Below are 26,983 nucleotides of genomic sequence, written 5' to 3'. Positions count from 1 at the left end.
TATGTGGGTTTTCTTTGTGTGCTTCGGTTTCCTCCCACACTCCAAAGACGTAAAGGTTTCTAGATTAATCGGCTTTGGTATAAAAATTGTAAATTGTCTCTTGTGTGTTGGATAGTGTAGTGTATGGATCGCTGATTTGCTCTGACTTGGTAGGCTGAAGGGCCTGTTTCCATGATGTATCTCTAAAGACTCTAAAAGATTAACATGATTGGTAAGAGGAATAGGTAAAAGTACAGTTCACTGATTAGTATCAAATTAATGTACCACATTTTCTGTAAATGGCCAAACCCCCTTGGTTGTACTCTGAACTTATTTCAGTTTTCAGCACAATCTTCTGCCATTGATCAAACCTTCGGGTCACAACCTTAGTCCACAGCCCCTTATTCTCCAATTCTTCTGTAACCCTTAGCAGATGCTGCTTGTAACTGCCGTCCCCTTCATCTTTCACTGCCAAGCAGACATATGCTCCTGAAAATGGGAAGATACAGGTTAAATAGCTCATTCTTTAGAACATTCTGATATCAGAACACATTGTGGGTATTTCATCACCCCACTATACTGTTCCTCCATAAAAACACACAAAGTGCTGGAGTAATTCTACTGCTGGGCAATAGAGTTGCTGTCTTACAGTGCCAGAGACCAGGGTTCGATCCTGACTAGGGGTGCTGTCTGTATGGAGTTTGTACATTTTCCCCATGACAAGGGATGGAAAGGGAGAAAAGGGTGTGCATCTAGATGGAGCACAGGGACGAGTGGGGAAGTAAAGGGAATGGGGGGGGGGGGGGGGGGGGGGGGGGGGGGAGGACGTTGGATGTTTGTAGCTTCGTTACCTAAAATTGGAGAATTCAATGCTCATACCTTTGCATTGTAAGTTACCCAAGCTAAATATGACGTGAAGAGTCTGAAGACCCGAAACTTTGCCTATTTCCTTCACTCCATAGATGCTGCCTCACCCGCTGAGTTTCTCCAGCATTTTTGTCTACCTTCAATTTTCCAGCATCTGCAGTACCTACTTGAACATGACGTGTTATTCCTCCAGTTTGCCCAGAGGCCCAGGACAGAAAGCTCAGTATGGGAATGTAAAGGGAGTTAAAATGGTTAGCAACCGAGAGATCCAGCAAGGATCCTTGGTCGACCTAGCGCAAGTGTTCAGCGAAATAGTAGCCTAATCTTCGCTTGGTCCCACCGATGTAAAGGCCACATCAGGGGCATTGAATACAGTAGATGAGCAGGAGGTGCACATGAACTGCTGATAGTATGCATACTGTTTCTCTATACTCAAATCTTTTATATTGCCTTTCCACAATAATCCTGAAGCTGTCTTTAAATACGCATTACATAGCCCCTACATCCTCAGCCAACCATAGATATCAAGTCCACTACATATGTTATTCTATGCATTATCCTTTTTCTTCCAAAAGTTAGTGTCAGATCCTTCAGATCCCCCAACCTGCAATAGGAGGATCCTTTTTCCAAACCTTAGACTTGCCGCACATTTTCAATATTGCCTGTTCGACGCTGAACATAGCTGACACTTTTCTAAGCTGTGTAATTTTACGCTGCCTCACCCACTTTGGGTTGGTTCAGTTTATTATTATTGTCAAATGTGCCAATATACAGCGAAAATTTGTATTCTTGTGCCAATACACAATGAAAATGTGTATTCTTGTGCCATTAGAGTGCAAATTTGACATGTGAGTCTTTATTCTGACCTGGCTTGGTGATCATCAGCAGTTCTGGAAGTACATCGGGTGACAAATGTCCAATGGACAGAGCTCCAACAACTATTATTAAGTCGTAGGTATCTGTAAATTTTAGAACAGAAAAACTATATTTAATCAGCATTGGTTGCACTTGTGCTATGCAGTCTCTACATTATCTGAGTTCACACCTTCATGGAGTCATACACCCTGGAAGCAGGTCCTCTGGCCCTACAAGTCCTGTGACCCGAGCAAGAAGGCTCATCTACGCTAGTCCCACTTGCCCTTCTTTGGCTCATATCCCTCTAACCCTTTCCTATGCATGTAAAAATAAAGAACTGCAAATGGTGGTTAACACACATAAGGGCACAAAATGCTGGAGTAACTCAGCAGTCTTGCAGCTTCTCTGGATTACATGGATAAATGGCGTTATGGGTCACGACCCTTCTTCAGAATCTATGTTCTTGAGAGATGCTGCCTAACCTGCTGAGTTACTCCAGCACTTTGAGTCTTTTTCCTATCCATGTACCTGTCCAAGTGTCTCTTTAATGCTGTTGTAGTCCCTGCCTCAACTATCTCTTCTGGCAGCATGTTCCATATCCCCACCAAACACATTGAAATGTTTTTCTTTGTTTGTTTCAAACACTCAGTAACATCTCATAATCTCCAGTAAAATATGGGGGACATTCTTTGTGATAATTAATTAATTGATCGGAGCTTGGTCAGGGTTTCAGTGGAAGCACGGGCAGAGGAATTGCAGTGTCTTTGTGCGTCTGTGGAACCACTGCCTGAATCAATCAGAACTCTTCGTATCATAAAGAGAGAAGATTGTGCTTTTCTTGAGGGACAGCCAACTGGATGCTGGGATTGGATTACTGTTCTGGGGTTTCTGTGGCACTTGTGTGCTTGTGTGATCTGAGTCAGTGTTGATATGCAACCCACCTAAACAGGGGCGCAGCCATTAATTTAGATTTGAGTATAAATCATTTCACCAGGAGGAAAGTAAATCTTTGGAACCCTCTAACCATGAGGACTGTGGGGGCTCAATTGCTGAGTATATTCAAGATTGTTAGTTGTTAAGGGAATCGAGGGTTATGAGGTTCGTGCAGGGAAGATGGCACTGGCACAAAAGCTCGGCTGTGATCTTATTGAATTGCAGTGTGAGGGATGCAATGGCTTAAACCTGCTTCCTTTTCATTTGTTGATAGAAACAAAAAGTTGGTGTAACTCAGAGGATCAGGCAGCATTTCTGGAGATAAAGAATAGGTGACCTTTGGGTGGAAACCCTTCTTCATATGTTCCCGCTTGGTCCTAGGAGAGATCCAGTGCATCATCTATTGTGAACATTTTTTAAGGGTAGACAGTCAGAACCTTTTTCCCAGGGTTGAAATGTCTAGAAGGCATAGATTTAAGAATTGAATTGAATTGAATTGAATAAGTTTTATTAGCCGAGTATTTGCCTTGGTGCTTTGCTCGCAAGTAACCACACGATATACAGTAAACAATTAAGAATAAAACATTATAATTTAAACATGTGAAGAATGAAATAAAATACCAGGGCAAAAGGAGACCTTTAGTTGTTGAGTAGAGATACTGCTCGAGCAAAAAAAAGCTGTTTTTATGTCTGGCTGTGGCAGCTTTGACAGATGGTGGTTCCAAGGAACTTAAATTACTCGACAGTTGTGACTGTGGTGTTGTTGATGGTGAGTGGGGGGAGAGGAGAGGGAGCTCTCCTAAAGTCTACAATTGAGCTCCAGGTTGTTGCGATGGCACCAAGACGCCAACTATTTAATTTCCTGTCTGTGGGCAGATTCCTCCCCATCCTGGATCAGTCCAATCAGGGTTGTGTCATCCGCAAACTTGAGAAGCTTGACAAAGAAGTTTGTGGAGGTGCAGTCGTTGGTGTAGAGTGAGTAAAGGAAAGGGGAAGAGTACGCAGCCTTGCGGTGTTCCAATGCTGAGGGTCAGCGGGTCCAAGATGTGCTTTCCCAGCCTCACATGCTGCTTCCTGGCTGTCAGGAAGTTGGTGATCCACTGAAAGAGGGGTTCAGGTACAGACAACCAAAGATCCTATAGCAAGCAAGATAGATCACTCGACGAAAAAGATGTAGTACGGTCATGGACAGATTCATGGGTAATTTTCGGCCCCATTTCCGTAACCGGCTTCCGTCTCCGCACCAAAGATCCCATAGGATACTAGTGCGGAGACGGAAGCCAGTTACGGAAACATCCTCGTAAGAATAAAAGTTATTTGGGAAAAACGCAAACTGTTCCCCCGCAACGCTGATTACACTGCGAGTCGGGTCGGGTCAGGTTACTGAAATGGATGAAAAAAGGCCCACGTTCCGCTCCGTTGCGTACTACACATCAGCCCATTGCATTTAGAAGGAGTGGTCTATCTTGCTTGCTATAGGATCTTTGCAGTCAACTGGGAGAGTTTGAAGTGTAGTAGCTCTAGCACAATGGTGTTAAAGAGCTACTACACAAACAAAATCCCTGCATAGGTCCCCTGGCGGTCGAGGTGCTGGAGGATGAAGTGCAGGCCTAGGTTGACTGCGTCATCCACTGATCTATTGTCGCGGTATTCAAACTGCAGGGGGTTCAGCAGGGGGTTTGTGATATTTTTCAGGTGGGCCAGCACAAGTCTTTCAAGGGTCTTTGTGATTACAGAGGTCAGTGCGACAGGCTGTAGTCCTTGGCTGAGTGGGACAAAATTTAAATGAAATGTGCAGGGCAAGTGTTTTACACAGAGGGTGGTGTGTGCCTGGAATGCGCTGCCTGGGGTGGTGGTAGAGGCAGATACAATAGTGGTATTTTAGAGGCTTTTAGATAAGCACATCACTATGCAGGGAATGGAGGGATATGGATCAAGGGATCACGTGCAGGCAGTGGAGATTAATTTAACTAGGCATCATGTTCGGCATGTATATTGTGGGCCGAAGGGTCTGTTCCTGTACTGTCACTGTTCTATGCTCTAAATATGCTTCACAATGCAGAATGATACAAAACGCTGGAGTAACACAGCGGGACAGGCAACATCTCTGGAGAGAAGGAGTGCATGTCGTTTCGGATCAAGGCCCTTCTGCAGACTAGATGCAGATTCACAATGCAGAGTTTGTGGTTTCATTTCAAATATAGAGCAAAAATAAAAAACTGTATTTTTAATTTTACTTTGATGGTAAAGGAATTGGCAAAGGAATTCTAGGCAAGGAACTCACTGAGTAAAAGAGCCACAAAATGCGAGACATGTCATGGTGTTCTGCAGCCAATTATATTCAACTCATTTCCTACCTGAGGGTGTAGGGAGCTGTTCATCAGGGACGATCATGCACTTTCTCAGACTCTGATAGAGACCTTTGGATTCTGCTATCTTCAGCATTCTGTCACTGCCATCTATTCCATGGACGTTTTTAAAACCTAAGTTTGGAACTGAAAGCAGATTTAAAGTGTTAGGTTTAGGTTTATTATTGTCACATTATTATTGTTTAGGTTTTAATTGTCACAGCTCCCCATGCGACTATTGCAACCAATTGGTCCATATCGCCACATTCCCTTGAACCAACAATATACTTCCTTCCTTGCTGGACTGCAAATATACTGATCAAGGATATATCCCTGCACAGAAATGTCTCCACATTTTTGCTTTTAACTCAAACATTCTTTGAAGCAATATTGAAGTGATAAAAATTCCAGATATCATCACTTTACAATTCTTATATGGAAACATAGAAAATAGGTGCAGGAGGAGGCCATTCAGCCCTTCGAGCCTGCACCGCCATTCATTGCGATCATCCCCAATCAATAACCCGTGCCTGCCTTCTCCCCATTTCCCTTGATTCCACTAGCCCCTAGAGCTCTATCCATGTTTCTGATCATATGTTTCCTCCTCCAACTCATTCATCATTGGCGGTCATTTGAAACGAGTATGACTGTCCTATATGGAGGATGCCTGTGCGTGACTTTATTTAATGTGGGGAGACTGGTGCACAGATAGCCACCACACGGTCCTTGACAAATCTGGGTCAGGATCCAGGGCATGGAGTCCAAGACGACTGGGGACCCTTTTCTGGTGCAGCCTTCATCCGCCTTCCCAGTCATTGTGACGCTCCACTAAGGTCAGCCATCATCCTCCACCTGTTCCACTGTTGAGGTCTTGGTTGGATTGCTCTTTGTCAGGGACCTACCCCACGACCTTACAGCCATGGGTGGCCCTACTAGGAGCAGAGCTCCAGACAGCAGCGCTCTCATGATCTCAGGACCACACAAGCTTCTCCACCACGACAAGGTGACAATTCACGGAGAAGTCCTTCTCATTATATGATTGCAGGTAGAATATACCAGTGGAGTGTCAGCCTCCTGTTTGCTTCCAACTCAAAGCCATGGATTCTGTAGATGATCTCTCAAAGACTTCCTTCCTCTACTCCTATAAGGTCTTCTTTCATCAATAGGCCTGACTTTGGGGTGAACATGGGGTGGGGACTGGACATTGTGCCTTCCCCCACAGTGCTATCCACTGTGGGGGGATGATTTTTTTTGTCTAATTGTAGTCCTGTAGGTCTGTGTCCAAGATGGCTGCCGTGAAGAGAGAGTGGACGCTGGCACGATTTGGTTGCCGCTGCTCTCTCTTCACACTGTGTTTTTGATTTTCTGTTTTTGGATTGAATTCTGTTTTTAATTTGTGTCACTGTGATGTCTTTAATTACTTGTTTTACTCCGATTATATGTTTTTATTCCGATTACTATGTAAGGTGTCCTTGAGATGTATGAAAGGCGCCCATTAAATAAAATTTATTATTATTATTATTATCAACACAGTCCACCTCTATTTTTCCATTCCCTATCTTCCCCATCTGGGAACATGACAGTAAATGCCAGTTCTGTCCTCTGTTGAAACATGAGATATGCTGATATGCAAAATGCTGGGGTAACTCAGCGGGTCAAGCAGCATCTCTGGAGAATAGGAATAGCTGACGTTTCTGGATGGAACCTTATGATGCTATAGAGGTTTACGAAATCATGAGGGGCTTATATATGGTGTAATGTCACAGTCTTTATCCCTGGGAAGGGGAATCTACAACCAGAGGGCATAAGTTTAAGGTGTCAGGGGAAAGATTTAATGGGGACATGAAAGACAAGTTTTTCACACAGTGGGCAGTGGGTACATGGAACGAGTTGTTAGAGGAAGTGGTAGAATCAAGAACAGTTAAAACGTTTAAAATATATTTGGACAGGTGATTTCGATGGATATAGGCCAAGTGCCGGCAAATGTGATTAGGTCAGGAAGGCACCTTTGTCAGCATGGACAAGTTGGGCTGAAGGGCCAGTTTCTGTGCTATGTAACTGATTAAGAGAAATGTCTCTCCTGTGTCAGGGGAGAATACGTGTTCGGCACGGACTAGAAGGGCCGAGATGGCCTGTTTCCGTGCTGTAATTGTTATATGGTTTCAAGGTCAGTTCATTGTCACATGTGCCAATTACGGTACAGTGAAATTCAAATTACCATACAGCCATACTACAAAAAAGCCCCCTTGTCGGGGTGATCTAAGGTCCCGCGTCGGGGCGGTCGATGCTCCTATGGCTTGGAGTTCCTGAAGTCGGTCTCTAACCAGACAGAGACCGTGAGCTCCGCGATGTTAACGTCCGCAGGCTCCCGCGGTGGAGCTATCGAAGTCTGTCTCCAGCAAGATCGGCAACTCTTCGATGTTAGGTTGCAGTGCGGACAGAGATACGATATGGAAAAGAAATCACATCTTCGTCAAGGTAAGAGATTAGAAAAAGTTTCCCAAAGCTCCACCCCCCCATCCCCCCTCCCACCACACCACATAAAACAACATACATTTAATACATACAAACAAACAACAAAGAAGGAAGGGACTGACAGACTGTTGATGAGGCAGCCATTGTTGAGGCAGGTCAGTAACATACAAGGCAAAAGTACTGTTGCGTCCTATGACTCTACAGTATGTGATGGTACCTGTGAGAATACATCCAACCAGAGTGAACAATGCCAATGATAGCTCACTTTTAAATGAACAATTGTCCTAATTGCAGGAAATCACCAAATAGCTGTGGTTTAGCTGACGTTCAGACATCTGATACCTGTGCAGCAGTCAACCCCGTTCCACAGGCGACATCAAGAACCAACGCATTATCTCGCTCTTTGGGAAACACGGGAATAAATGTGTGCCCGATAATTTATCAATACAATATCCTGAGGGACAAAAATATAAATGTTGTTGGTTTCCTTTTTAGAGAAATCTAATAATGAAATATACACCATGGCTGCACGGTGGCACAACTGTAGAGCTGCTACCTCACAGCCTAGACAACTGGGTTTGATCCTGACCAAAGATCTTAGAGCAGATCTTTGATCCTGACCACGGGTGCCGTATGTGCGGAGTTCGCACGTTCTCCATGTGACCGTATGGGTTTTCTCCGGGTGCTCCAGTTTATTCCCACACCCCAAAGACGTGCAGATTTGTAGGTTAATTAGCTTCTGTAAATTGCTCCTAGTGGGTAGGATGTGAAAGTGGGATAACATAGAAATGGAGCACAGGTTTAGACACAAAAAGCTGGAGTAACTCAGCGGGACAGCAAGCATCTCTGGAGAGAAGGAAAGGGCGATGTTTCGGGTCGAGACCCTTCTTCAGACTGGTTAGGGATAAGGGAAACAAGAGATATAGACGGTGATGTGGAGAGATAAAGAACAATGAATGAAAGATATGGAAAAAAGTAACGATGATAAAGCAAATAGGTCATTGTTAGCTCTCCTTTTCTCCAGAGATGCTGCCTGTCCCGCTGAGTTACTCCAGCTTTTTGTGTCTAATATCTATTGTTAGCTGCTTGTAGGGTGAAAATTAGAAGATAGTCCGATTTTGGTGGAGGTGGGATAGAGAAGAGGGAATGCCGAAGCTACCTGAAGTGAGAGAAATCAATATTCATACCACTGGGCTGTGAACTAACCAAGCAAAATATGAGATGCTGTTCCTCCAATTTGCATTTAACCTCACTCTGACAATGGAGGAAACCTTCAATTCTTGCAGCCCAGTGGTATGAATATTGATTTCTCTCACTTCAAGTAGCCCGGGCATTCCCTCTCTCTCTGTCCCTCCCCCACCCAAGTCGCACTAGCTTCTCATTTTCACCCTACAAACAGCTAACAATGGCCTCATTGTGAGCACAAATTCAGTTCAGTTGAGTATATAGTCACGTGCATCGAGGTACTGTGAAAAGCGTTTGTTACGTGCTATTCAGTCAGCAAAAAGACAATACATGATTACAATTGAGCCATTTGCAGTGCAAGATACATGATAAAGGAATAACGTTTAGTGCAAGGTAAAGCCAGCAAAGTCCAATCAATGATCCGGTCATCCAAAAGGTAGATAGTAGTTCAGCACTGCTCTCTAGTTGTGGTAGGATGATTCCGTTGCCTGATATCAACTGGGAAGTAACTGACCCTGAATCTGGAGGTGTGCATTTCACCCTTCTTCCTGTTAGTCTGAAGAAAGATTCAACTGAAACACCATCTAAGTTCCTCCAGCAATTTTGTGTTTTGGTACAGATTCCAGCATCTGCAGTTCCTTATATTATCATAAGGTTATTGTTTAATCGAAAGCGAATGTAAAGAATATTATAACAAACAAATATTGACAGCAATTTGAAAATAGTATTATCAATTTGTACACTGTGCTTTAAAAGAATGTACTGCCATTAATAACTGTTTAACAAAATATTATCAGTAAACATTGCAAACTGATTGAACAGACCAGTGAAGAGAGGAATATATCACCTCATCGTAATTCTCAGCCGAGGAGTTATACATATTCATATGGTCCTCAGAAGTATGGATACTATATGAATTGAGATTGGTCTGGATGGAATCGTCTTCACCTTTACCAGATTCTGCCATTCTGCAGGAAGAAAAATCATCAATAAATGACATATTTGTAAAGTAGCAAAAAGTTAATAAAAGTAACAACTTAAATTTATATCATAAATCTCAACCTGGAATCTCTTGCAAATATTTTTGTACAGGCATGAAGTGGCGACATAATAATAATAATAATAATAATAATAATAAACTTTATTACGGACTTGAGGTCCAGACAAGGGGCAACATTACATAAAAATGCATTGCATATTAAAAAATATCATAAAATACATATAAAATCTTAGTATATCACTTATAAAAGCATCATAAATTATATATTACAAAAAAAACACAATACATGAATTAAACATCCAGATTAAAAGAATGATCAATGTCCTACAACGAGACAACGATACCAATGTCTCCACAGCTGGGATTCGTAGCGTGTAGTGCTATAAGCTCTTAGCATGAAAAGCATAAGCTGTTAGCATGAAAAAACATGAAGAAAATAATTTGGTCAAAGGACAAAAAAAAATGTTTGGTAGAAATTACTTATAGACCACTAAATAGTGGTTGCAGTATTGCCTGCCATGCTTTGGCCTGTCCCTTCAACCTCAGGGCCTTGTGTCGTTCAGGAACTCCTGATTGCGATCCATTTCTGATTTCATCACATCTGGCTGTCTGCCTTCCACAACCTCCAACCGCGTCGTTTCCCAGCCCCGCAAAACCCGGTTTTACCTTCTCCCCAAAATCCATAAACACAACTGTCCTGACAGACCCATTGTTTCTGCCTGCTCCTGTCCCACGGAAATTATTTCCATGTACCTTGACTCCATACTATCCCCCCCCTGTCCAGTCTCTCCCGACCTATGTCCAAGATTTCTCACATGCCCTTCGTCTCTTTAATGACTTCCATTTTCCGAGCCCCCACTCCCTCATCTTTACTATGGACGTAGTCACTCTATACCTCCATCCCCATCAGGAAGGTCTTAAAGCCCTCCGTTTCTTTCTCGACCGCAGAACCAACTAATTTCCCTCTGCTAACACACTCCTCCCCCTCAACAACTTCTCCTTTGACTCCGCCCACTTCCTCCAAGTCCAAGGCATAGCTATGGGCACCCGCATGGTCCCCAGCAATGCATAGTTCTTTGTAGAGCACATTGAACAATCCCTGTTCCAGGCGTACACTGGCCCTATCCCCGAACACTAACTCCATTACATTGATGTCTGCATCAGTGCTACCTCCTGCACTCATGCTGAACTCATGGACTTCATCAACTTCACCACCAATTTTCATCCTGCACTCAAATTTATTTGGATCATCTCCCTTCCCTTTCTTGATCTCAGTCCCCATCACAGGAAATAGACTATTGACTGACGTCTATTACAAACCCACTGACTCCCACAAGTATCTCAACTATACTTCTTCCCACTCCGCTTCCTGCAAAGACTCTATCCCCTACTCCCAATTCATCCGTCTAGCCGCAGGATGAGGTGTTACAAACCAGGACATCCGAGATGTCTTCGTTTTTTAGCGAACGAGGGTTCCCCTCTCCTATCATAGGTGAGGCCCTCACTTGTGTCTCCTCGGTATCCCTCAGCTCCGCCCTTGCTCCCCCTCCCCCTAGTCGCAACTGCGACAGAGTCCCCCATCCTAGTCCTTACCTTCCATCCCAACAGCTGTCGCAAGCAACACACAATCCTCCGAAGTTTCATGGCACCTCCAATGGGATCCCAGCCACATTTTCGCATCTTCACCCCCTTTCAGCCTTCCGCAGAGACCGTTCCCTCCGCAACTCCCTAGTTAACTCATCCCTTCCCACCCAAACCACCCCCTCCCCAGGTACCTTCCCCTGCAACCACAGATGATTTAACACCTGTCGCTATACCTCCTCCCTCAACTCTGTCCAGGGATCCCGACAGTCTTTTCAGGTTAGGCAGAGGTTCACTTGCACCTCCTCCAACCTCATCTACTATATTTGTTGTTCAAGATGTGGACTCTTACACATCGGCGAGACCAAACATAGACTGGGTGATCGTTTCGCGGAACGCCTTCGCACAGCTGCCTGAACCTATCTGATCTCCCGGTTGCTGGACACTTTAATTCTCCTTCCCATTCCTACACAGATCTTTCTTTCCTAGAATTACTCTATTGTCAGAGTGAGGTTAAATGCAAATTGGAGGAACAACATCTCATATTTAGCTTGGGCAGCAGTGGTATGAATTTTGAATTCTCTTACTTCAGGTAGCCCCGGCATTCCCTCTCTTTATCCCTCCCCACCCAAGTCGCACTAGCTTCTCGTTTTCGCCCTACAAATAGTAAACAATGGCCTGTTTCCTTCATCATCGTTACTTTTTTGCATATCTTTTAATCATTGTTCTTTATCTCTTCACATCATCGTCCATATCTCTCATTTCCCTTATCCCTAACCAGTCTGAAGAAGAGTCTCAATCCGAAATGTCACCCATTCCTTCTCTCCACAGATGCTGCCTGTCCCGCTGAGTTACTCCAGCTTTTTATGTCTATCCTGATTGTGATGACTGATCTCGAGAATTCAAAGGTCCTGGCCCTGTTCTGGATCCTATTCCAAGGTGAAGTCTCTTCCTGGTGAGCTTGTTTGAAATATGCACTCATCTAAACAGTAAACCCGCGTTTCATTCCTAATCTACCAACAACAATTGACTATGTTTTTAAAACAAGCTGTTCTTCTGCAAACTGAAAACAAGGGTTAATTATTTCATCAGGCAGCACCATCGTCTTCTTCTGTGAAAAACAGGTTATCTCATCCACATTAGGTATCTATTGTCTGTTTGATCATTTGGGTCTATCATGACCCTGATTATCTCTTGTTCGCCTTAAGGCAGGCAGGTAAAGCATAAAGCCTTTTTGTCGAGAGCTGCAGCAGCCTTTCTTTGCAAACATATTCTCCTTCCTTGATCCTCATCTAAGTCCTTCAGGGCATTGCTGATTCAAACTTCCTCTGAAATGGTTGGGTGCTACAATGTGCTAGAGCTGGGAAATCTTGATTTGAAACACGCTTCTCCAATCTAATGAATGAATGAATGAAAATGAATGAATGAATGAATGAATGAAAACTTTATTGTCATTCAGATATACACCTAGACACAGTGCACCTTGAACGAAATTTCGTTGCATTTGACTCTCCAAATCAGGTAAATAGTAAAAGTAAAAGTGCTAGGTGCGTCCATAAAAATGCCTCATGAGCATGGTTCTGTAAAATAAATATATATAAAAAGTTTTAAAAAAGTGTCGATATTTAAAAAGTTCTAGCCTCGGTTTTGTTGATTGTTCAGTAATCTTATGGCCTGGGGGATGAAGCTGTTGCAGAACCTGGTTGTCCCGCTCTTCATGCTGCGGTACCTCCTCCCAGAGTTAAGCAGTATAAACAGTCCAAATTGTGGGTGTGTGGGGGCTCTGGTAATGCCCTTAGCTCTTGTCAGACAGCGCTTGTACCCCATGTCCATGATGGAAGGAAGAGAAGTCCCAATGATTTTTTCCGCTGTCCTCACCACTCTCTGAAGGCACTTCCAGTCCGCAGCTGTACAGCTGCCGCACCACGTAGAGATGCAGCTGGTCATGACCGACTCAATTGTGCTTCTGTAGAAAGTTAATCATTTAACCCTTGAGTTTCCATTGTCAGATCTCGGAGGGGTTGGAATACTTTCATCCTCTTACTCCTTCAATTCAGCATATAGTTGATGGGTAGGGGAGAGGTTGGTTCTGGGCACAAGGTAATTGTGGGACTGCAATAATGCAGTCACCAGAGAATCCATGACTGTGCTGTCAGAAAGATTGTCCAGCAGGCGTGAGTGTTGTTCATCGACAATCCACTCATTAAGATGGCAGGAGGAGGCATGAGAAAGGGTTGCTTTGAAACTTGTGCACTTCCAACAGCCCGTCATCACAATGTTGATGTGAACCCTCTCATCAGGCTGAGCCACTCAAAGAGTCATACAGCATGGAAACAGGCCCTTCGGCCCAACTTGCCCACACCAGCCAACATTGTCCCATCTACACTAATCCCATCTGCCTGCATTTGGCCCATATCCCTTGAAGCCAGAGAGGATTGTAGGCGTCTGGTAGCTGCCAGTAGTGGTGGTGGAGGCACACCATAGTGTGTTTAGTTTAGTTTAGAGATCCTGCACAGAAACAGGCCCTTTGGCCCACTGAGTCCGCACTGATCAGGTCACCTACACTAGCACCATCCCACACACTAGGGACAATTTGCAATATTTACAAAGCCAATTAACCTACAAACCAGCACACCTTTTGAATGTGGAGGAAACCGGAGCACTCGGGAAAAACCCACGCGGTCACGGGGGAACATACAAACTCCGTACACGTGGCACCCGCAGTCAGGATCAAACCCGGCTGTAAGGCAGCAACTGTACTGCTGTGCCACTGTGTCATAGCTTTTAGAATTTTTTGAATATTTTATAAAAATAATTATAATGTTTATCTTCACTCAATAACTGTGTGAAACTGACAAACAAGTAAATCAGAAAAGTACTGGGTTACCCTTCGATATCTCTGTCTCCCTCTCCCCTGACTCTCAGTCTGAAGAAGGGTTTCGCCCCAAAACGTCACCCATTCCTTTTTTCCAGGGATGTTGCCTGTCCGCTGAGTTACTCCAACATTATCTTAGCCATATAATAATGTCATTGTTCCGTTTCGGGACAAATGACAATAAAACACACTTGACTCGTGAATGAATGTTCCGCCGGCACCTTTACTTATGAAGTTCCGTATCGTCCAGAACTAATTTTCTGTTCTTAAATGACACGGTTGTGAGGAAGCCTGAGAACACTTTGACAGGGAGCCGATCCCTGCCCCAGTTCCCGCGGTCATACCATCTCAACGACTCAAAACTAATGCTACTAAAATTGTTGATTAAGAAACGAAAACTTAAAAAACATAAAAAAGTCATTTAAATCTCTTCAAACAAAAGTCTAAATTAAATACTGTTTACCTTAGTCCCTCTTATGCAAGTGCCTCGGTTTACGGGAAAGCTATGGTCTTGATAGCTGCCTCAATGTTCTGCAAGTCTGTTCTCCATGTTAAACTGGCACAGCAACTATAGTACTTCTATATTTGCAAACAGATGCGCAGAAAGCCCTAAATGTTGACTTGGTTACGTCAATGATTTTTTTTCCAAAAAATATATACCAAACAAGAACAGTGGCTAACAATGATCGATTCTACATTTTCCTTGATCCTTGTCCATTTTAATCTCTCGTTTTCATACGTTTTCACTCGTTCCCAATGTTGGGGGAGTCGAGAACCAGGGGTCACAGTTTAAGAATAAGGGGTAGGTCATTTAGGACTGAGATGAGGAAAAACATTTTTACCCAGAGAATTGTGAATCTGTGGAATTCTCTGCCACAGAAGGCAGCGGAGGCCGATTCACTGGATGTTTTCAAGAGAGAGTTAGATTTAGCTCTCAGGGCTAAGGGAATCTCACTCTGCTGGGAGATCAACGAGTTTTAAGCAGACCAAAGAGCGTCTTTCACTGAGTTGATGACCTTCCAGCAGCACTTGATGCCCATCTCCGATTGTGTCCTTGGGAACAGTCCGTAAATCAGAGAGTCCTCTGTTACGGAGCTATTCGGGATGTACTGTGACACGGACGTCACATCATTCTCCAGACTCTCTTTGCGAATCCACATTCTGCAAAAACGTGGGCAACCGTCTCCTCTCTGTAGCAGCCATCCCGCGGGCATCGTGCATTGCGAGTAAGATTCCAACAGTGCAGGAAGGATCTGACTGGGAGGGCCCCTCTCCGTCAGCCAAGACAGGTCTTGGTGCTTGTTGGTGAGTTCTGGCGATAAAGCATTTCACCAGACAAGCTGGGCAATCTGCTCAGGGAACCATGCCGCAGTCAAGTCCTTATCCCTGCAGGGTCTGCTGGATGATACGTGCTGATCATTTCCTGATGGAATGTCATCAAGCAGCTTCAATGCAAATTCAACATTTCAGGCTCTAATACAGTATTGCAACACTTTTAGAGTTGCAGTACTTCGGAGTTGATGAAGTCAGTGATGGAGACTGACTTCATCACTGACTTCATCAACTCAGGCTCTTTGCCCCCCCCCCCCCCCCGAGCCTCCAACCTCATCGTTCCCCAGCCCCGTACGGCTCGATTTTACCTTCTCCCCAAAGTCCACAAACCTGACTGTCCTGGTAGACCCATTGTCTCTGCCTGTTCGTGCCCTGTAGATGACATATGCATGTGACCCTTAATATAGTTACCTCATCACTACTAACCACTCCCCATATCACAAGTATAATTACAACCTCCCCACCCACATATCGCTCTCTAGTTTCCGTGACAGACCACGTACAGATAGTGCTCTCTGTAATGTCACAGTATGAAGGTAATAAAGAAGTAAAGTCAGTGTGTCGATAACATTTCTTTACATGGTGTCAAAACTCTTACCCTTTGCGCCTCATGTTTATCGGTTTTTATTTAATTTTGCCCCAGTTTTCTGTTACCCCCTACTTGTTTCCTCGTTATGGCCAATTCTTGCCGCAAACCCGATGTGCTCGTTTTCGATGCAGACATTGCCCATCGATGGGATGTCTTTAAACGTGACTTCGACCACTATGTCACAATCACTCATCCTGCCGCTATTCCAGCCATCCAAGCTTCTCTACTCTTTAACCTGGCTGGTCCCGATGCCCTGGCTCGGTCAGACTTCTTCGTCTACGATGTGGGTGAATCTGTTCGGGACCCGGTATGTTTATTGGCTAAGTTTACCGCGATTTGCGACATTCCAACTAATTGCATTTTAGAACGTTTCAAACTGTTCGGGCGGCGTCAGCGCCCTGGTGAATCTGCTGAGAACTATGTTGCTGCGCTGCGACACCTGGCCAGACGGTGCCGCCTTGAGACGCTGACCTCCGAGGAGCTGACCAGGGACCTTCTGGTTTACAGTCTCTGCGATGAAAAGCTAAGGACTGAACTTTTGCTCAAGCCCGACCTGTCTTTCAACGAGGCTATGCATGCCTGCCGTTTAGCCGAAGCCGTCACTACGGCAGTGTCACCGGCTTGTAGTATATACTATATACTATAGAACTATAGTAACGAGATGCAACTAAATTTAAAGTAACTTTTTTTTGGCACGGATATAAAACTTCTCTTTCTTACTGCAGAGACGTTTCAGTTATGCCGAAGACCAAGGAGGACGCATATGGCCCTTAATGAGTTTTTGAGGAACATGATTTGTAACAATATTATTTAAGGAGTTTCTCAGCCACACCCAGTTGTCATTTACTGATCTTTTATCTGGTTGCAAGTTGAAGATATCTTTTCCGAGTTTTTTTGATAAGATTGATTGATCCTTGATTATGCTGGGGACCTTGCCGAGACAGCATGTAGTCAATGGAAGGGAGTTCACTGATATTTACTGCCTATTCCTAAGTGCTTCTGAACCGAACAGTCATATACCCACTTTGGTGGGTCATATACCCACTTTGGTGGGTCTGGAATCATATTTGGCCCAGATCAGGAAAGAACGTTGAGTTTCATTCCATGAATTAAATTAAATAAAAAGATGAGCTTTGAATGACAATCTGCTAGTTTCATAGTTAACACAATTTGTGGTCACGGTGGCGCAGCGGTAGAGTTGCTGCCTTACAGCGAATACAGCGACGGAGAACCAGGTTCGATCCCAACTACAGGTGCTGTCTGTAGGGAGTTGGTACGTTCTCCCCGTGACCTGCGTGGGTTTTCTCCGAGAACTTCGGTTTCCTCTCACACTCCAAAGGCGTACAGGTTTGTAGGTAAATTGGCTTGGTAAATGTAAAAAATGTCCCTAGTGGGTGTAGGATAGTATTAATATGTGGGGATCGCTGGTTGGCGCGCACCCGGTGGGCCGAAGGGCCTCTTTCCACACTGTATCCCAAAACTAAACTAAACTAAAAATTTGAATCCAGACATCTTTTTTAATTGCAGATTTAACGAGTTGTCTGCTGTGTCAAAATTCAGATCTATGCCTCTGGTTTAATGGTCCAAATTTCTGGCTGCAGGTTCAGTCACAGTACCTTTATGCCCAAACACATACTAAAGAAACATCAACTTTAAGAAAGGATTTCCATTATTTTAGATTTTCTCCACTTTAAATATTTCTAATATGAATGTATAGAACATAAAACTATGAAACATACAACTTACTGCTGAAGAGGGGAAGTATTGTTCAGATGCAACACAAAGTAGATTGAAATCAAGACAAAATATGTTAGTGTGCCTCAGTGACCAGTTAACATTGTTAGACACAAGTGTGAGGCATCTCTATTTAGTTCTGCACTGGAAAGGATGGAGATCAAATAAATGCACTAAATAAAGAAGAATAAACAGCATCGATGATTGAAAACATACGGCCCTATTTAAGAGTAAAAACTTATCAGTTGATGCTTTGATTAGACAAACTCGTTGACTTCCCTACACGCAAGTTTCAACGTGTCATGTATCGATTTGAAATCCCACAAGAGAGAGAGGCACCTTTATAAGCTGACACTGAAAATCTTTTACTCATCAGTCCTGAAACTGGAGGAGAAACAATGTCAGAAATGGAAACTGCTTATGGTGAGCATTCACTGTGATTGTAACAAGTTTTGTATCCAATCGATTGCTGGCAATTAAATACCACTTCCCAGGCAGGTGGATGAGGAAAACCCAAAACATCATTGTCCGGGCATGTTCTAGCTTGTCAAAAACTTGCCATAAATCTGTCTATTTTGGCTTTTGTTTCCATAAGTCATTAGAAACAAAACTGAATGAAAATTATAGGATAGGTTCCCACGATGTAAAAGTTATCAAACACTACATGAGATTCTTCAGATTTCCGCTTTAAGAGTCTGAAAATAACAAGATTTGCCAAGTACAAGACCATGGCATCAGGTGAGCAACAAAATGTGTTATTTGAATCATCCTAAACCAATAGTTATTTAATAGTGAAAACCACTTCATACATTTTGATTTACATAATGAAAAAAGTCATAGGGGTAATGGTGACCATTGGTCATCAAGAAAAACATTTATACTGAATTGTATTTAACACGGAAGAAACACCTCAAAATAACTAATCGATTATAATAATTATCAATAATATTCAAGAGTAGATGCTTCTTCACATCTACCACAATATAAGTGTTCAGTTCTGTGATCCTGTCATCACTAAGATGTAAAACAAGACAGAAACCTGAAAATAATGTCTTCAGAAATTGTGCTTGGTAAGTAACAAAAATATTAGAGAAATCCTCTTGCATGGTTCAGCACTCTGGGGAATTTATTTTCATGTGTCAATATAGCAATCACTCATAAAACATAGCAAAATATCACATGAGAGTATCTGCTTGATTCCACATCTTGGAGATGAAGAGATCAACAAATCTGGACACTTATAGTGGGGTAGATAAAAATGATAATAAAAGAGGATGCAGGTTATTGTCCAATATTAATATGTTGAATTTTATCTTATACTGAGGGATTTGCTGCCTTTCATCAATAATTCTATTTCCAACTGTTCCAAAAGTTCAGGTGGAAGTGAAAGCCCTAAAATCTATTGTAATAGAAGGGAACACTGATCCCTATGTGACAATGCACACAATGGCTGTTATCCATGCACTATATTTCAATATTGAATATATTTATGGTGATCCCTGTGTTTTGTTCTTGAATTGATTCATGAACTCACTAACTCCGGATAAACAGGACAAATTACTTGTTTTGAAGCTTAGTAGGGTGAAATTTACATTTCGTAGTATTGGGATTTTAAACTGAAGCCCCAATTTAATTTCATCTCTCTGAACACAACCTCGTATGAATTTTATACTCCACAAATGCCACAATTAGTTCACTGGCAAAGTCCAACTGCTGTAAGGTACTAGGGAGACCACATCGAAAGCACTGCAAACAGGTTTGATTCCACTTTTTTAAGGAATTATATTATTTAATTGGTGGCAGTTTTGAGACAGTTTCTTTGGATGATCAAGTTTGTGAAGGGATAATTCTACAAGGAAAGGCGGAACAGGTAAGAAGAGAGGCAATTTTATTGAAGTAAGAGTCTTGGGGGAACCAGATCCTACTGCGAGCATGTTTCCTCTCATGGGACAGTCAAGCACTAGAGAGCACTCTCTGAATTGGTAAAGAATTTGTTTTCTCTGAGAATTTGATTTTAGAACTCCTTGACATGATGCTGTAAGGGCACAATTATGTCACAATTATTTAAGGCTGAGATAGATTTTCAATGTGAAATGAAATTAGGTTTTATGGTGAAAGGACAAAAAAGTGAATGTGAATGTCCCATTAGCGACAATCCTGTTGTCCAGTGGAGCAGGCTCAGGGACTCAAGGGTCTTTTGTTTCTACTAATAGTCACACAGTGCTTGTGCACCTAAGATCTGCAAGCAATAAAATGCAATGTATTGCTATTATTTGTGCATCGCCTACAATTTCAATGATAAACTCGTCCTGGTGCAAGTGTTCCATACTGAGGCCAATCCCAGAATGCAGGATAAACACCTTGCAGGTCAACATCTGTGGAAATTGAATCAGGAAACGAGAAATAACTTGATGTTTCTGTTTGTCCAGATGCTGCCTAACCTGCTGAGAGTTTCCAGCATTTGATGGTTTTATTTCAGATTGCCAACACCTGCAGTTTTCTTTTTTCAAGGTCTCTGGCCCTGTAAGGCTCCACTGTACCACCATAGATAGATCTTACTCAAAACCTACTGATGTGGACAGCAGTGCTATATATTTGTGCCTAAAAATTATAGTTCACCATAAATGGTATGGTAGGTGGGTGAGATACAAAACATTAATAACTTGTCACCACCTATGCTGCACATGTGTTTAGATATTTTTTATCAGCCTAATTCCTTCCTGACAAGAACTGGGGGAATGACCAAAGAGTGGAAATGAGCCATTCATTTCTATGAGGTCTAATACATTCACATTTCCTCAGGTGATGAGAACGCAATTGTAGCCAGGATACTTCAATTGATTTCCCCCCCCCAATATCACAAAACACTCTCTTTTCGGCGCAGCATATTGTCTATTACCGACGTAATGTGTAGGAAGGAACCGCAGATTCTGGTTGACACAGAAGATAGACACAAAATGCTGGAGTAAACTCAGCGGGTCAGACAGCGAATCTGAAGAAGGGTCTCGACCCGAAACGTCACCCATTCCTTCTCTCGAGAGATGCTGCCTGACCCGCTGAGTTACTCCAGCATTTGGGTCTGTAATCGTGTCTATACAACGACGTTGTTCGAGGTCCGGACTATCGTACCGCTCTGAATCTGTTTCCCTCGCCTAAAGCGTCGTCCATTGACACGCGCTCCGTCCTCTCCGCTCGACATGGTGCCCATCACAAACCGCGCGCGCCGCCCGCAGCTGGGCCCGACGGCGCCCGCGCGCACGACGCCAACCGTCTAAACGTGTGCGCGCACGACGCCAACCGTCTAAACGTGTGCGCGCACGACGCCAACCGTCTAAACGTGTGCGCGCACGACGCCAACCGTCTAAACGTGTGCGCGCACGACGCCAACCGTCTAAACGTGTGCGCGCACGACGCCAACCGTCTAAACGTACAATACAATGATACAATAATACTTTATTAGCCAAGTACGTTTTGCAACATACGAGGAATTGACATTCCGAATCTCCTTCATCTTCACAGGAAGTAGAGGCTTTGATAACAGGTATTGTTAACTATGTTTCTGGTCAACTTTGGTCGTTAACCTGCTAGGATTTTGTTTTCCACTGGTCGGGAAGGGTTACTGAATTTTATACAATTAGGATGGATCTGGCTATTTCCTCTAATGTAGGGTTTGCTAATTCTCATGCCTAGTAATTAGATTGCACCGTGTACACGCAGTTAGAATAGAACCTACGTCTCTGGCCACTCTCTTAATCTTACTGTGCAACTCAAAATGTACTTATGTGGACAGCGGTGCTATACATTTGTGCCCAAAAATGATAGTTCACCTTAAACGGCATGCTAGATGGGTAAGATACAAAAATTAAAAAACTTGTTACCACTTATGCTGCACACATGTTTATGTATTTCTGTCAGCCAAATTCATTCCTGACAAGATCTGGGGAACTGAACAAAGAGTGGAAATGTGTGGGTAAAAGCCATTCATTTCAATGAGGTCTTATGCATTCACATTTCCTCAGGTGATGATAACGCCATTGTGGCCAGGAGACTTCAACTGATCGGCGACCAGCTAAACAACAATTTTGACAATAACCTGCATTTCATCCAGCGTACTCTTCTTGCCATCAATGAATTTGTAAGTTTAAGACTTTAAAGCTATGCTAAGGATCTGTTAGTGTTTGCACAGATGTTTCTATTGTGTTTGAGATGTATTAGTCCAACCAGTCTGGTGATAAACCAATGGAAGAATACCCCACACCACAGAGACAGAAACATGTGGAAGATAAACTCATCCAAATCATTGCTACAGGATGTGAACAGCTAGGGTCTTTGCACTGATCCTGTGAGACCCCACTGATCACTGGCTCCCAAGTTGAAAGTGACCAGTTAATTCCTGCTCTTTGTCCACTGTCTTTTAATCAATCCTAAATCCATGCCAGTAAATGCCAAGGTGCTGGCAGTTCTGATAGCCAGAATTCTAATGAAGGATCCCAGACCCAATTGGTTAACTGTTTCTCTTTCCACATGGGCTGCCTGACAGCTTCATTTTATTCTATCATTTTATTTTTTAATGTTAAATAATTATGTTTTCAAAGATATAGGTAGAGGTGGATCTTAGTTTAGTTTATTGACACATGTACAGAGGTACAGTGAAAAGCTTTTTTGTTGCATGCTATCCGGTCAGTGAAAAGACTATACATTATTACAATCGTCGTCCACAGTGTAAAGATACAGGATAAAGGGAATAACATTTAGTGCAAGTTAAAGTTTAGTAAAGTCTGATTAAATTTAGTCTGAGAGTCTTCAATGAAGTAGATAGTAGCTCAGCTCCGGTCTCTAGTTGGTGATAGGATGGTTCAGTTGCCTGATAACAGTTGGGACGAAGCTGTCCCTGAATCTGGAGGCGTGCATTTTTACACTTCTGTACATCTTGCCTGATTGGAGAGGGGAGAAGAGGGAGTGTTCAGGGTGAGACTCTTCGTTGATTAGGATCTTTCTTGACAAATGCTGATTCCTGTAATATTTTCTACCGTTTTTGTTAACATTAGCATTCATCTGTTGAGGCAGGAACTCTTCAGGTATTGTTAACTTTGTTCCTGGTCAACATTGGTCATTAACCTGTTAGGGTTTTGTTTACCACTGGTCGGGAAGGGTTACTGAATTTTATACAATTAGGATAGATTACAATTTCCTCCAGTGTAGGATTTGCTAATGCTCATGCCCAGTAATTAGATTGCATTGTGTTGGCTTTCACAGCACAATATTTCTACAGAATCTAAACACATTGAAGCTTGCATTTATTTAGTAAATTTGTAATCATACACTGTAATAGAATTGGTCAATTTAACGTACTAACTTTCCATGTATCTTTATATTGTGGTAGATTCAGCCAGAAAACGCCATACTTATTGCCAATATGATCAGAGATCTGCTTGCAGTGACTGGAGTCCCAGTCATTGGAATACGACCACGGAGACACCCGTCAATTTGGAGGATGGTGATCAGAGTGGGGATTGTGCTTCTGGAAGAGTTGCTTTATACGTAGGACAGTTACTACTCTCTAGTATCACTAACTTCACCATGCCTTTACCTGAAAAAGGAAACTCGCATTTGGGAGCAAATCATTTCAGGTTGCAAGTGACATTTATGGGCAGTAGTAGTAGTTATCATATATTCATTACACTTCCTGCACTTTTTGTTGTGCCATAATTGGTCTTATTATTTATACTGATGTGTAATGTTGCAGTTCGTGACACCAAGCTTGCCTGTCAGTATTTCCTTTGTTGAGGTGGATTTACAGGAGTTTCCATTGTATGAAGTTCAGACGGGGCAGATTAGATTATCATTTTACTGCATAATGTATCTGCCATGAGAGCAGCAGGGATACTGCAAGTACCGTTTAACAAAAAAATTAATGGATGAATAACATCAGACTCCATTTTCCAATACATTTTGTAAGAATAATTGTGCTCTGTGAATAAGAAATTACAGTTAGAAATTAGCTAGATTCATTTGGGATTCTTCTGCAATTGCTGTTGTGTTCTGACTGATTTATCACTGCTGCTTTCCTGCCTGATTATATACTGTGTGGCAAGGCACTCTGTCTAAACCGCAGCTCCAAAGTTGCAGAGCTCCCTTACATTTAGAGACTAATTGTTTGGGGGGCGGGTTAAACCAACCCCCTTGTCTGGTTACATTAACTTACAAAAAGTTTGTGTTAAATGAAGTTTATGACAATTTATGAAGTTTATGATATTCTCAAATTACAAAACGAAATGGTTGAACCTTAATAGTAAACTCATAATGAATGAGCATAAGGTTGGCTTAGGTTATGGGAATGAACAGAAATGGAACTATAATAAGAGGGATTATAGAGGGACCAAAATTATTGGGAAATACATTTCAATTAATGCTTTCTTATTCTTGCTTATGGCGTGCACAACCTAAAGTTGTAGGTCAACTTGTTCTATTTGATCTTGTTTGTGCACGTCAAGTTGATTGCATTAGTCGAAACAAGGTGGACCACGTGAAGGTTGCAATCTCCCTTTCCAATGAATGCTTCAGATGATATTTTGAGAATTAGCAGGTACATTTTAGCTTTACCTCACACCAATGTTCCCCGGAGAAGGAATCTTACTTCATCCAAACAGAGTTCAAACTTAATGGTGTGGACTTGTTGGGCCAAATGGCTTGTTTCCATGCTGTCTTTTTCAATCATATCTTACTTTCCAATTTGCTGTCTGCTTTACAAAAATGCTTTTTTAAACTGTGAAGGATAGTAATCCACCATGTGAAGGGACCTAATCGCCATCAAGCTGAAGGAATCTTGTCCATGGCATAAAACCTCAGCAGTTTATTATGTTTACTGTTCTTGAATTAGATTTTAGAGGCCGAGTCATCTTGGAAATTCAAGAAAATATTTAATTTGTTATACTGTAGTTTGTTAAAATTCCTAATGCATGGAATGTTTTCAATGCATTATTAAAATACTAAAACTTTTAAATTGGAGCAAAATTCTAGTTCATTATTTCTCCTGCTACATCACATAGAAGCAACTAAATTTGTCAACATGGTACAGAGTAATTTAGGTTATATTGATACATTAAATAACATATTAGGAGGTGAGCAAAGGACATACACTTCACATTGTCATTGTACCTAAGGTTATAAAGACACGCCAGTAACAATCTCCAATTAAAGAAATATTATTTCAATTGAGAATGTCGTGGAAAGATGATTGTAGATATCCATGCAACTGCATGAAAATGAAGTGCAGGAGTGCGGCAGGTGCAAACATCACATCAAAAAAATAATATCAGGCTATGCTTCCTTTCTTCAGCAGATGTTTCACATCTTTGAACAGAAGATTTATGCCTTGACCGAGTGGTGCTTTATAAATAGTCCAAGTGAATATTTGTAACATAATTGTGAGTTAGGACAAACCTAAATGATAAAAACTAGGGATGAATCAGAGACTGAGGGAGGTTAACAAACAAGCTGCTTCATAAGGTGCTGGCTGGTGAATTAGTAAAAAACAAGGAAACGAAAACCAGAATAATAAATTATTTTGAATGAGACAAAGTAACTTCTCTTGCATAGTGATGCAGCAGGTTAATATAATTTTAAGCAAAAAAGTTCCCAGTAAATTTATTTTAGTGTTATTGGAAAAAAATGTAGTGAATTCAATGTGAACACAAGTAGTGAAAGAAGATTTAATTCTTCACAAGACACCACCCTCACCTGCATTACTGGTCTTCCAATGATCCTTAGATTGTTGCTGGTATCCAGTTATTAGAGAATAAAACAATAGGTTTCAAATTATTTTTTTGTTGATACTAAACTCTCCCTTTGTTATTCCCTTTGTTTCTTCAAATTACAACCCTATTTCTTGCACTGTCTAAAGTGACCCAGTCACAATATTGATCTGAAACCAATGGTACTCTGACATCATTGATCAATCATACTGACATCCCACCGGTGTGTGCAGCAGAATTATCAGTTACTCACTTTTCTTTGATTGACTTGATTACTATCCTTGCCATTCAAAATTCTTGGGATCACACTGCAGTAGCCTAGAACTCCAATAGAACCCACAAAGAAGGAAATGCTGGTAACATTGCACAAATTGGTTATCTAAATTTCTACAATGTAGTAGTGTACAGTGTTGCATAAAAGCAAGTCTTCTTTTCCTTCCTCCTGATGTATCACCTTCCCCAAGATTATATGTTTAATCTCGCCTTCACGTAGGTGAAAACTGACATGGAATGGGTGCATCAAATTCTCAATCTCTGGCAAAGATATCCAACTTAAAATGAAGGGTGTGATGAATGAATGAATGAATTATGCTTTATAATCACATGTGCCTTCTCACAGTATGCAAAGAGTTGCCACATATAGGGTGCTGTAAAAATAACAAAGTATTCCATTTAGTCCCCTATTTGTTCTCGGCGCCTCCCTCACACCGGGTTCCTCTTTGTTCTTGATGGTACATCCTCGTCTATCCTCTGGCACCCACCGCGGGCCTGTCCTCGACCACTGCCGGGTCCAATGACATTGAGCACCGAACAAAGAGATAAGGGTGTCCTACTACGACACCTGATAATTACAGAACTGGTTGAAGTGTTAAAATGATTATGCAATGGTGCCAGCAGAAATTTGAAAAAAAAGGAATAAATATATATATATATATATGGAGAGAGGCAAGAAAGAAGAGTACAGAGCCTCGATGAGAATCTTTGTATCCTATCTAGCCACAGGAGAGGTCCTGGACAATTGGAGAGTAGTGAATATTGTTCCTTTGCTTAAGAAGGGAAGTAGAGATAATCCAATGAATTATAGGAAAGTGAGCCTCACATCAGTGGTAGGGAAGCTAATTGAGTAGGATTCTTAGAGATAGGATTGATTTGCATTTGGAAGAGAATGGGATAATTAGGCACAGTCAGCATGGCTTTGTCACAGCAGACCATGCCATATGTATATATGTAGATGGGTTGGTTAGCAGGTTTGTATACAGTGAGGAAGGCTGTCAAAGGTTGCAGCGAGATATAGATCAGTTACAAATAGGGGAGAAAAATAGTAAATGGTTTAATCTGAGCAAGTGTGAGGTGTTGCACATTTGGCGGTTACTCTTAAAGGGAAAGTATATAGTTAATGGAAGAAACCTTAAGGATCTTGAGGCCCAAGTCCTTAACTCCCCGAAAGTGGCAACACAAGTAGATAGACGTAAAGAA

The 26,983-nt window shown here is 42.2% G+C and overlaps 1 protein-coding gene across 1 annotated transcript; it reads right to left on the bottom strand.

The window, feature by feature from the left end:
* Window positions 1-206: 206 nt before the first annotated feature.
* Window positions 207-14,667, bottom strand: LOC116986607 (methyltransferase-like protein 27). Its single transcript, XM_033042191.1, has 6 exons — window positions 14,562-14,667; window positions 9,490-9,610; window positions 7,800-7,911; window positions 4,992-5,129; window positions 1,713-1,805; window positions 207-468 (listed from the first exon to the last, which is right to left on the bottom strand). Exons 4-6 carry the CDS (start codon window positions 5,077-5,079, stop codon window positions 251-253), a joined length of 399 nt encoding a protein of 132 aa, XP_032898082.1. The 5' UTR covers window positions 5,080-5,129; window positions 7,800-7,911; window positions 9,490-9,610; window positions 14,562-14,667; the 3' UTR covers window positions 207-250.
* Window positions 14,668-26,983: the final 12,316 nt, after the last annotated feature.

Source organism: Amblyraja radiata, chromosome 24, assembly GCF_010909765.2.
Source record: "Amblyraja radiata isolate CabotCenter1 chromosome 24, sAmbRad1.1.pri, whole genome shotgun sequence".
NCBI lineage: Eukaryota > Metazoa > Chordata > Chondrichthyes > Rajiformes > Rajidae > Amblyraja > Amblyraja radiata.
This window is presented reverse-complemented; position numbering and strand designations above follow the sequence as displayed.

Excerpts from the sequence above, each read along its gene's own strand:
- LOC116986607 (XM_033042191.1), bottom strand. The coding sequence starts at position 5,079 with ATGCTGAAGATAGCAGAATCCAAAGGTCTCTATCAGAGTCTGAGAAAG. Across the intron at positions 1,806-4,991 it reads ACAGCTCCCTACACCCTCAG|ATACCTACGACTTAATAATA; the intron begins GTAGGAAATGAG and ends TAAAATTTACAG. Across the intron at positions 469-1,712 it reads GCTGATGATCACCAAGCCAG|GAGCATATGTCTGCTTGGCA; the intron begins GTCAGAATAAAG and ends TCCCATTTTCAG.